At 38.7% G+C, this 12,534-nt stretch overlaps 1 protein-coding gene across 3 annotated transcripts in view; it reads left to right on the top strand.

The window, feature by feature from the left end:
- The first annotated feature begins 4,794 nt into the window (after positions 1-4,794).
- The window catches only part of Gosr1 (golgi SNAP receptor complex member 1), a 39,137-nt gene continuing 31,397 nt past the window's right edge, over positions 4,795-12,534 (top strand). For 2 of the 3 annotated variants that reach the window (XM_023720033.1, XM_004635368.2), the window contains exons 1-4: positions 4,795-4,895; positions 6,775-6,895; positions 11,596-11,683; positions 12,259-12,366. In XM_023720033.1, the coding sequence (XP_023575801.1) occupies positions 4,865-4,895; positions 6,775-6,895; positions 11,596-11,683; positions 12,259-12,366 (348 nt within the window). In that variant the 5' untranslated portion in view covers positions 4,795-4,864. The remainder of the gene's footprint in view (positions 4,896-6,774; positions 6,896-11,595; positions 11,684-12,258; positions 12,367-12,534) is intronic. The other variant, XM_023720032.1, reaches the window with a different exon arrangement.

Below are 12,534 nucleotides of genomic sequence, written 5' to 3'. Positions count from 1 at the left end.
AGAGCCAAAGTTTTAGGCAGCATCATTAGTTGAAGGAAAATAGTTTAGCATCTGCTAGAAAAAGGGACTCTGTGTAACAGCTTTCAGTTAGAAAACACAAATAGCTATACATTACAAATAAGGGCTAACCATAAACAGCAAAAAAGACTAACCAATAATAGATCAATTTTAACAAACATAAGAGTTCTAGCTGATGCTCCACCCTCTATGCTGACCTGCGCCCACCTGAGATGACTGCACTAAATTCTGTCCAGAGGAACACAATCCAGAGCCGTAAATGATTCCTACAAGCTTTTATTTATAATATATAGTATCCACAAAATTGACTCTCAGAAAAAGAAAGGTCGAATGATGATCAAGGAAAAAGAAAAAGGCCCATGGGACGTACAGGATTTTGGTTATCAATCAGATTAAAATAATGGTGGTGAAAAAAAATTAAGAAATTAGAAGACAAAAGAATTTTAGCAGAGTTAAAATATTGAAATTTATTTTTATTAATATGTTCTATTTAGTACAGGGTCTAGAGGGGTCTCACTACATAGATCAGGCTCATAGTGATTCTCCTGTTTTCAGCCACCCAAGTGCTAGGATTACAGGCTCGCTCCACCACACCCAATCTCAGTTGCGTTCCAGCGCACCCCAGGGGCGGGGCCGGCACAGCACACCAGGGATCCAACCATGGTCCCTGCATCTGCTTAAGCAGGCACCTTAATCCAGCTATCTGGCTGGCCCCTAAAATATTAACATTTTAAAAAAAGAATTTCAGTTCTGGACAATTTCAGTTCTACCAAGTACAGCAAAATCTTTATACATTATATGTAAAAGAAAAATAAGACTCAAAGGTGAAAAGGAGGCAACAGACCAGGGAGGGACCTCAGTTTTTAAAGAGCAATGTGGAAATGAGTTCCCTAGATTTTTCCTTTGGTTCTTTCTTTCTTTCTTTCTTTCTTTCTTTCTTTCTTTCTTTCTTTCTTTCTTTCTAATGTATTTGGTACAGGTCCTCACTATGCAGCTCGGACTCATAGTGATCTCCCGTTTTTAGCCTCTCCAGCACTGGGATTACAGGTTTGCACCACCACGCTGGGTCTCCCTGGCTCAGGGTGCCTGGGGCCGGAGTGGCACAGCATGAGGTGCCAGGGATCAAACCTTGGTCCCTGTGCTTGCCTAAGCAGGTGCTTAGGCTGCTGACCTATCTCACTGGCCTTTTTCTTTAATTCTTACTATACCTCCCATAATGGGTGGTGGATAAGCTGGGAAGCCAGTAATGCCAAAGGAAACAAATAAGAAAAGCCCAAAGACATTTCACTGACCTTCTCAGACCAAAAAGCTAGAACTCTTGTTGCACAGGTCCTGCTTTACCTTGGTCTTAACCATCCAGTAGAAAAGTATGAAGATGAAATATAGGAAGTAAAGCCATGTTGTTATGTTGAGCTGTGGGGGACTCAGGTCAATAATTTCTGACATTGCCAGTTAAACAGAAGACCCAATGATATTATGGGCTTCTGTACTCTTTTAGAATATTTTGCTGAGTTTACACACCTATAATATTCAACAACGGAACTTAAAAAAAATTGGGGTATAACTATGAATGTCCATTTTGTATCTGTGTATTCAAAGTGGTTGGGATAGATATATAGTTGCATTCTCTTAATGAATAGAATGATTTTTTTCTAATGGTGTTTGTAAGTAGGATCACAAGTCTGCATCTTGTACAGCAATTAACCACTAGGAAGAATGTATGCAGTGTATTATTTGTTGAAACTGTACTTTCGATTTAATTTGAAACTGTCTCATTGCTATATGTTTATCAATAAAACTTTGAAAAGAAAAAAAAAAAAAAAAGCCCAAAGAAAGCCGAAATAAGTCGCCTAGCAAGGCAAATGAATCCCATCTCCCCTCCTCCCCTCCTCTTGCCAGCAGGGCTCAGTGGGGGAAATTAGACTCCCTCCACCCCTTCCCACCTCAGCAGGGACTGTCATTTCCTGATGGTAGCAATTCCTGTGCGGTGGTATCATAAGGTGGCCACAGGAGAGCACTCTCACCTGGCAGCAGCAAGGCAGTTTCCAGCCTCCCCCATTATCACAGTATCAGAGGAAAATCTTCTTAAACAAGAGCTAAATAGTATCTACAGCCTAAACTGCCCAGTATCTAATTACAAAATTACTCATTATGCCAAGAACCCAGAAAATCTCAACTTGTGTATACTTTATATATATATATAAAGGCAATGAGCAGACCCTCAATATCAAGATGATACAGATGTCAGAATTATCTGACAAGGCTTTTAAGACACTTTCAACAATGAACAATTACAAACTTAGATATGATTTAAAACACAGTGGCAACAAGGAAATACATCTCCACAGAAAAACAAAATATAATGAGAAGCTAAATGAAAATTTTAGATCTGAAAAATGTAATTGAAGTAAACACATCCATCATATGAGCTCAAAAGTAAAATGGAGAGAACAGAGGAAAGACACACTTGCTTTAAAGCAGAAAAAAAAAAAAATTGCTTCCTAACAGGAGCACTGCCTTGAATAAACCTTTTGTTCTCTGTTAAATTTGTTTTTCCCCTTTGAATTGATGTAAGCTCTGAAAAAAAAAAAAAAATGTATGTATGTATGTGGTACAGAATCTTGCTAAGCAGCTCAGACCCGTAGGGATCCTCCTATCTTAGCCTCCTCAGCACTGGGATTACAGGGGTGTGCCAACCCGACCCATCTCTGTGGCAGGCAAGGCGCGCTAAGGGTTCTGGGCCCCAGCACTGCATGCGGTACTGGGAATTTCACCAGGTTCTAAAGCTTGCCAGACAGGTGCTTAGACCTCCAAACTATCTCCCCAGCCCTTGTGGAACCTCTTATCCCTGTCTCAGCTATATGTTAAGCAGGTAGAAGTCAGTGCAACTTTCTTCGCCAATCATGTAACCTGTAATTTATCTTAGTTATATGCTAAAAATGTGAAATTCAGTGTAACTTTCTGTTCACTCAACTGATGGCAAACACTTTATTCTTGTACTTCCTACTTGGTTGTAAATCCTAAAAAACCCTGCTCTCTGAGACTTGGGGGCTTGGTTCCCTGGTGAGGGATCCCAGTCAAGCCTACCAGGGACTTGCAGGCAGCTATGAAGCTGCCTTCAAGCAGGTTTGTTGGTCTCGATCTGCTGCAGTGCTTACTGCGAGCTGTAAACAACCTTCTAAGAGCTGTAAGCACTTTTTTAAATGAGCCATAACACTACTATAAGAACTTGTCAGTGAACTTGAAAACAAAACAGTTTATTAGATATTACTCAACAACGATGGAACAAAAGTTTGTGGAACTTTATCAAAAGATCTAGCATTCATGTCATCAGAATCCCAGAGAATAAAAGAAAGTATGAGGGAGATGGGGAAGAAAAGTACTTTTTTTTTTTTAGAACCAGGGATTGAACTCAAAACCCTGTACTTGCCAGGCAAGCGCTTATTCTACTGAGCCATCTCCCCAGCCCCAGTACTTGAAGAAATAATGGCTGAGAATTCCCCAAACTGAGCAAAAGAAATAAATGTCTGAACAAAGCCCAAACAGTAAAGTCCCAAAGAAAACTCCACAAAGATATAATCAGCTTCTAAAAACTAAAGACAGAGGACAGTTCTTGAAAGCACTGAGAGAGCAAAGATCTCTTAGGGATAGTGGAAAAACAAAAACAATTTAAATGCCAACCTATTTCTCATCACAGAAGAAACTGGCACAGCTCAATCGCAGAGTAGAGGCGGGATGGGGTGGGGGTTGGTCAACTCCTGATTCTTTATGGAACCGTCACCACTGTGAGATTCAGAAACACTGAGAATGTGCTAGCAGCTGATTCAACTCTTAAGAAAAAAAGAGAAAGTTATGGAAACAGAAAGGAAATTTGAATCCGGGGACAGGAAGGAAGAAAAAACAATGGAAAGAGTAAAATATGAATAAGCATTTTCTTTCCCTTTTAATTCCTATGTGTGACTGTTGGGGCAAAATTTATAGCACTGTCTGATTCGGTTCTTCAATGCACATAAAGGAAATATTAAACACAACTATAAATGAGACAGTTGGGGCAAAATTTATAGCAGTCTGATTCGGTTCTTCAATGCACATAAAGGAAATATTAAACACAACTATAAATGAGAGGGGAGATGACTCAGCAGAATAAGCACTTGCCTGGCAATTGTAAGGGCCTGAGTTCAATCCCCGCTTCCGGGAAAAAAAAAAAGTATAAATGAAAGTGGAGTAGGACTTCACAGGAGATAGAGTTCCCACAACTTCCCTAGAAGTGGTAAAATTCAACACCTAGAAACTGATCACTTATGATCAGAACGAGAGGTGGAAGCGGTCGTTAGAACAGTCTGTAGAGTTGGCAGCTGGAAAGAAAAAACTCGGACTCTACTGCAGACACGGGGAAAGGCGGCCCGCGGAGAAAGGTGCACATACTCAAGACGGTGGATGATGGCGCACAGGAGGAAGCATGCTGAAAAGAGCTTCTGTCTCTGATGCTGACAACACACATAAAAGACGAGGAAAACGGAGGGAGCTCCGAGCATCTCTCGCAGTCATGTAGGAACCTGTTGAGAGAAGGGGTAAACCGAAATAAAGCTGCTGATGAAACTTTGTGGCGCAAAAAGCGGATGCGAATATCAGAAAACAGACCTTTATGGAGCGTCACGGGCTGAAATCAAAAGTTTTGGGCCGCTATTCAAAAGCTGTAGATGAACAGATTTACCACCAGGGGACGGAGTCTGTGGATGCTCACGTATCCCATCGGCCCTGGCGCTTGGGCGGAAGAAGGCGCGGAGGTGACTCTCTGGCCCGCACCCCACTGCTCTTCTGTTCCGTCTGACGTTGGACAACAAAGATGGCGGCTGGGACGAGCAATTACTGGGAAGGTGAGGGCGAGGGCTTTGGGTGGGTCTCGCCGGAGGTATGGTGAAGATAGGTCTTGCAGGAGGAAGCAGGAGAAAAAGTCAGGCCTTCTGAGTGATTGGACTAAGGGTGGGACTTGCTTAGCGGAAGCCCCGGGGACCGGAAACCGAACGGACTGGGGCTGGGGTCTGGCCCAAGCGGGCCGCGGGATGTGAACGAGCGGCAGGAGGTGGGCAGTGGACGCAAGGGTTGGAGAGGAAGAGGGACCTGGGTCACCCAGAGTGGACGTGAGTGAAGGGTAGTGGAGCCCAGACGTCAGGGCTTTGGTACCAAGAAGAGACGAGTGTGGAGCGAGAAGATTAGAATCTGGAACCTGGAGTGTTCCAGCGTTTGGGGGTTGAGATCACTGTAGGAAACTGCGGGAAAAGAGAAAGGCGGAACTTGGCCGTCCTGACTATTAAAGGAAGTAGGAGCGAACGTTTCTGCTAAGACCCCGTGGCAGTTCAGGCCAGGACTTTGAAAATGGGTTGCCTGAATACATAAAATAACTTTACCCACTGCCTTGGCGTCTGGGATCTTTTTTGTCAGAAAGAGAGAGTTGAAAGAACCCGTATGCGTTGTCGTTATTGCATTTGCTCTACATATACCAGGAAAGTTTCTTGCGATTTGACAATTGCATTAATTCCTGAAAATACTGTCCAGTCAAGTGAAGTCATGTAACACTCATTCCTGAACCATAATAAAAGGCAAAATTGAAAGCTTTTTCTTTCAACTATTTGCTTTGCTACAACATAGAAACTGCACACACACACACACACACACTTCACCCTTTTGATTATTTCCTCTTGCTACTCACTGAAACTTGTAGAAACCACAGTATTGTTACTGTAAGCTACTTGGTCTAAAAATCTAAATTTTAAGTTCATTCATGCTTGTCTGTCATATTTTCAAAATGCTTGATATTTTCTACTGGAAATGACTATTACTAAAATTACCAAGAGGTATGCTTAGAGTTTAAAAACATGTATTAAAATGGCCATTTGGACTATGGGTACTAGGTAGAAAAGTAATTATGTAGAAGTGGTTCCTGGTATCTTTAATACTATTTATTAGGCTATGGGATCCTTACAATACCATGCTGTATAAAGCAGCTCATTATTGGCAATATATTCTATGCCAACTGCTTTGAGCGTGTGATTATCAAAGCATAGAAACCCCTCAATATAGAGGTTTGAAAAACAAAAGTAGATTAAGTAGATGTTCAGTAAATGGCAGAGCCAATAAGAAAGTGAGCTGAGATTTGTTCGCAGGGATGAATATGCTCCACATTACTTTGCTTTTGGTTGCAAAATGTATTGAAATGTTTTCTATGCCTCAGTCCGGAGACATTCTTTTATTATTCCTTCCTATAGTTCAGTCTTTTTATTTTAACTTAATCATGAATAAGTCTAATCGTATTTGTGTGAGTTTCCAGACGTAGTTTCTGTCACTCAGTCTCCTAGGTGCCAAACTACTATACCAGTTTCTCTGTCAGTTTGTTTGCCTTTAAACTTGTGTGCTTTTCAGACTTAGGCTTTTATCTCTGTCATAATCATATTTGACCTCGTTAGAAGCACACCTTTTCCAGATTTTTTCAATGAGTTTATGTTTAATTTGTTCATTATAATTTTTCTTCACGTTCAATTGCTAACTCAGTTTACAGTTATGAAGAGGATCTCATAAACCTAATGAAGCTTTGAAACAGAAAAGTCCTTGCAAAGATAGTGATGGCTTTTTCCTTATCAATCAGTGACCAATAGATGATCAGTTGCATAGTTTACTTTGTTCAGAATAATTCTGTGATTTAACGTGTCCATTGATAAATGATTTTGCCTAATTATGTTTTTTGTAATTTTGCAAAAGATCTCAGGAAACAAGCCCGACAGTTGGAAAATGAACTTGACCTGAAACTAGTTTCCTTCAGTAAATTATGTACAAGTTACAGTCACGGTGGTGCCAGAGATGGAAGACGCGACAGGTATAGGTACTACCAGATTCTGTCTCTTAATGCCTTAAATTTTATATATAATGTTTTTAAAGCTTTTTTTTTTTTTCTTTATTTCTGATACTGGGAATCAAACTCAGGACCTCACACTTGCCAGGCGGGTTCTGTGCCACTAAGCTAAATCCCCAGCCCTAAAGCATTTTTAAACTTTTTTTTTTTTTTTTTTTTGGTGGTACCAGGGATCAAACTCAAGATCTTGTGCTTGCCAGGCAAGCACTTATTCCATTGAACTATCTCCCCGGCTTAAAGCATTTTTTTAAATTAACTAAAATACATCGTATTTGTAACTTGGTCTCTTGGTAAATTTTTGATATATTATTTAACTACTGAAATTCCTCCTAGTTCTTGAGGCTCATTTATTTAGAATCCTTAGGCAAAGATTATTATGATCTGAGGAGGAAACTGCTAGGCCTTGAGAATGAATTTATATCAAAAACTAAGAGTTTCTAGCTTAGGCAGTATGAAGAAATGTGCTTCATTTGTGCACATTATATTTTTTCTGTGTTTTCTTAATTGCTAAATGGATCTGAACTGCCCAAATACAAAGCATACTTTCTGATTTTCTGTTAGTCTTTTCAAATTAATCTAATGTAGTGTGTATCTTACCATTAGTCATAGAAGCTACTTTTATTTGGTACTTTCTAAAGAAACTAATATATTATGTTGAACCTATGGAAAATACATTTTTATCTTTGAATCTTATGCCTAATTTAAGTCATCCACTTGTTTCAAAAAACATTAGGGGATATTTAAGATGAATATAGTGGACCTCCTGTGCCTATTCCCCATTTTAAGAAAGGATCATTATTGATTCAGTTTTGAAGTCCCTTAATGGCATTCCGCTTTTTCCCTCCCATTTGTGTATATCACCATATATTTTTACTGTATATGTTTGTGTCTCTAGGCAATAGGCAGTATCTTACAGTAGTTATTTTGCAGCTTGATTTTTTGTTTAACATCATTGAAACTCAACTATGAATTTATCACTGGTGTATTCACTTATGATATTGTGCAAGTATATCATGGTGTAACCATTTATTGGATAGGTGTTGTTTCTGACTTTCGCTAATAAATAATAAGTTTAGTAACAGTGTTTTTCATGTTTTAGATACTATTCTGAGACCTTTATATAAGTTTTCTTGTTGTAAAGTTGTGTTTATTTATTTTGTTGTGATACTGGAAATGCAATCCAGAGCCTTCTGCATGCTAGGCAAGTGTTCTACCACTAAGCTACATCATCAGCCCTATTTAAATTTTATTTTGAGACAGTTTTTCAGAGTTGCTCAAGGAGGTCTTCAACTTACGATCCTTTTGCCTTAGCCTCCCAAGTAGCTGGGATTACAAACATGTACCATTGCACCCAGAATTCTAAGAATATTTTTATACAAGCTGTTCCTGTATGTCCTGGCAGTGAAATTGGTAGTAGACTTGTTGGTTGTTAATCCACTCATATTTTTAGTGCTTTTTCAAAGGTAATGGTAGATGTGATATTTTTCAGTTAATAATAACAAAAATTGAGCTTAAATCTGAACCTCTGTCTTCATATGTCCTATGCCTACACTCTAAAATACTATACTATACTAATACTCTATTATAATCTATGCACAATCCAGTGAAAGTCTCATAGTGCAGTGGCTGGGGTTCGATCCCTGGCGTGCTGTGCCAGCCCCACCCCCTGGGTGCGCTAAGAGGGCAACTGAGACTGGGCATGGTATCATGCACCTGTAATCCCAGCGCCAAGAGGCTGAAAACAGGAGAATCACTGTAAGTCCAACTACATAGTGAGACCCTGTACACCCTGTAGACTCTGTCCTAAATTCATAGAAGAAAAAAAAAAAAGATCAAGATTCATTTCCCAAAAAAAGAGACTCATTTCCACACTGTAGCCAAGGTGCTGTTCCTTTCTAATAAGTATACATACTTCACGTAGATACCAGGGCCAATGTATGGACTTAGGGACTTAAAAATAAATTCTTACCGTGTTACATAGGTTTTATTTCAGTCCAGTGCTTTGGGCTCACCTTAGTTTAGCAAGTAAAGAAAAAGTAGTTTTTTTGATGTGAGAGTTTGAGAAAAATTAATTTATGAATTGAAATATTTTCTCTTGAATTAAAGTCTCCCATTTGGTTATGCCAGCCATATACAATTTTGAAACTCACATTTGTTAAGAGATACTTTACATGATGCTTTTATTATTATCTGTTCTTCATAATCTTAATACTTTGTTAACTCCTTTAAAGGAAAAAGCAGTTTTGGAAACATCCCCCCGCCCAAAAAAAAATTCCCAAAGAAAGTCTACAAATCAAAATTGACTTTGTAGAATCACTTCCAACTCCTAATCATCCTAAAAAAAAAAAAAAAAAAAAAAAAAAAACCTAAGGTTATGAAGATCCAATGAATTTTGTTTAATGTCCAGGCTGGGAGCATGTTACAATAAATAAACTCAGCAGTGGCCAGAACACTTATCCCAGGAAAGCTTCAATGTCTATGAATCATCACACACCTATAAAATGGATTAAATTTAACTGAATTCTGGTACAGCTGAATTGGGTGAGAACTGGATCAAATTTCCCCATAATGTGAACATTTAAGCTAACCATTCATTTGATTTACTTCTCATCCAACTTGAATTGTGATCAGAATCGTGAAAGAATTAAGTTTATTGAACCAAGGTGGCAATGTATTTAGAAGATGGGCTTTTGGTTATGTCCTTGGACTCATGGACTAATACTAATACTCTATTATAATCTATGCACAATCCAGTGAAAGTCTCATAGTGCAGTGGCTGGGGTTCGATCCCTGGCGTGCTGTGCCAGCCCCACCCTCTGGGTGCGCTGAGAGGGCAACTGAGACTTGACAAGTCTGGAACAAACAGTAGTAGAGATTGCCCTGTTGTTCATTTATTCAATGAGTATTTAATGAGCATTCACTGTGTGTCGTGTGGTAGCCATATATCTTTGAACAAGACAGAGGCATTTTCCTCCCTTAAGATTGCATTTTGTTAAACTGGGCATGGTGACAGGGTTTTAATCACAGTACTTGAGAAAGGCAGAAGCAAGAGGTTTGCCACAAGTCTGAGGCTAGCCCAGGACACATGAGTGAGTTCAAGGTCAGCTTGAAGTACATAGTGAAACCAAAAAAAAAGGAAAAGAAAGAGAGGAAAGATATGTTTTGTTGGCCTGTTGTTTTTTTTAAATTTATCTGGTGGGGGAATCTGTAGTAGTGTACAGAGCCCTTCTGCATAGGCATATTATAAAAGACAATTTCAGAACCTTGGCTTGGCTCTGACACTTAATAAAGATAAATATTTTGACATCATAGTCTAGGACAGATAAATTGGGAAGTTTCAAGAAGAAATAAAATTTAGACCTAATTAAACATCTTAAAGTAAAAATATTTATTAGATATATTTTGGCTATTTCATTGTTTATTGTTGCTGTGTGAGTAAAAAGGTATAAGGGCAAATAGTGGTAGCTAAGGCACTCTTTGGTGTTGAATTGATGATTTTATGTTTCATTTGCCACACGCAATCACTGTTACAGGGCAGGACAAAGCCTTCAGTACAATTGGAGAGCATAGTCACTTCCTAGTCATTTATCTGTGCCCAGATTATCTCTGATTGCATGTGATAATGCAGAAATGAGGATCTTATAAAGGCTTCTTTCAAAATAAGACAAAAGAAACTTTTAGAACATGTGGTTCCTGAATTTGAGTCTGTCAAAAAAGTCTTGCATATATAAAAAGTCAAATTTTGACTATGCCACATAAAAATTTAGTAGATTTTTGAAATATAAAATGATATGATTGCATATTGTAAGCTGAAATGTAAAAGGTTAGTACAAATAAAAGCTGGATAAGACCATGTATTTTAGAGTGAAAGTAACTTCCTGATTATTTGATAATTGTAATCTGGATCATTTAAGTCTCAGTTTTATTCTTGGTAAAAGTAAAAGAGCAAATCGAAGGCCTGAAAAACTAATTTTTTTTTTTGTCTTTTTGAGACAAGGTCTCACTATACAGTACAGGCTGGCCTTGTTCGCACTGTATAGCCCAGGCTGGTCTTGAACTCATGATTCCTCCTGCCTCAGCCTGCTGAGTGCTGAAATTATAGGGGTGCGCCACCACACCCGCCTAAAACTGTAATTCTAAAAGATAAAAATTTGAAAGATTTTTCACAGACTCCATAACAAAATCAGTAATTGATTTTTATGGTTTATCTTATAAGGAGTTCTACATTTCTGTTTTGTTTGACATAATGTATTCTTTTAAATTCAGTTTAATTAGACACTGTTATAGCTTAAAGTTATGTGCTATCATTTGAATAAATGTAAACAAGCATTTGGAGATTTTTACATTGTTAAGATTGAAAATATAACTAATTTTAGGAAAATTGTGCATTCGAATATATGTTGTTGTTGTTGTTTTCCCCAAAACCGGGGATAGAACTCAGGCCCTTGCGCTTGCCAAGTTGATTGTATTTTAAAATGAATTTAATTTGTACGGTGTGTATGTGATCTTTCTTGGAAAGTTATTTAAAAAATTAATTTCTAAAGTATTAGAAAAAAAGAGAATGTTTCAGGGATTTACTTGACATATAAGGATAGTTACCTTATTATTTAAGTATGTTTTAAAGGACTAGAATTGAGTAATGGAGTCCCTTTCATTTAACTTTTCCATAGTTCTGACACAACACCACTTTTAAATGGGTCGAGCCAAGACAGAATGTTTGAGACGATGGCAATTGAGATTGAACAGCTTTTGGCAAGGGTAAGTGCTTTCTGTTAAGTTGCTATTTTGCTAATAGCTATACATTTGTGAGATATGACACTGCATTATGTAAATGCAGACATGTTGCTTGAAATTATCCAAATGTCTTCAGGCCACTTGAATTTTCGTGACCGCCATCCCCAGGTCATGTGGGTGTTATTTTAACCTTGATGGATTACTTAGGGGAGGTGCTAAATCTTTGGATGCTTCTTGGGTTTTCTTTTGCTTAGTTTTGTTCTGCTGTCAACTAAAAGGATGTGTAGGCAAATAATTTGCTGTTTATGAGGTTCTCTAAAGTATTTTTTTGGAGGGTGGAGAGATAGCTCAATGGTCTAAGCACCTGCCTGGGAAGCACAAAGACCCAGGTTTGATCCTCGGTAGTGCATGCTGTGCAGTGCCCTGGAACCCCAGGCGTGCTCTGCTGGCCACCAAGACGGCATGGTGGTGCACGCCTGCATTCCCACCACTGGGGAGTCTGAGACTAGAGGATCACTATGAGTCTCAGCTGTGTAGCAAGACCCTGTATCAAATAAATAAATAAATAAATAGGTTTTTTAAAAAAATTTTTTTCCTAGCTTACAGGGATAAATGACAAAATGGCAGAATATACCAACAGTGCCGGTGTCCCCTCCTTGAATGCAGCATTGATGCATACGTTACAGCGACACAGAGACATATTGCAGGTAATATTGGGCTTGAGACTTTTTATACTAGTTTGGGGTTTTTCTTAATCCCTAAATAGGATGTTTACATATGTATTAAAAGAATAAAGAGCACCGGGGAGATGGCTCAGTAGAATAAGCGCTTGCCTGGCAAACACAAGGGCCTGAGTTTAATCCCCGGTTCTGCCA

This window comes from Octodon degus, unplaced genomic scaffold (genome assembly GCF_000260255.1).
Source record: "Octodon degus isolate 3935 unplaced genomic scaffold, OctDeg1.0 scaffold00072, whole genome shotgun sequence".
NCBI classification, from domain to species: domain Eukaryota; kingdom Metazoa; phylum Chordata; class Mammalia; order Rodentia; family Octodontidae; genus Octodon; species Octodon degus.
Note: the sequence above shows the minus strand (reverse complement) of the source record. Positions and strands in the feature narration are given on the sequence as shown.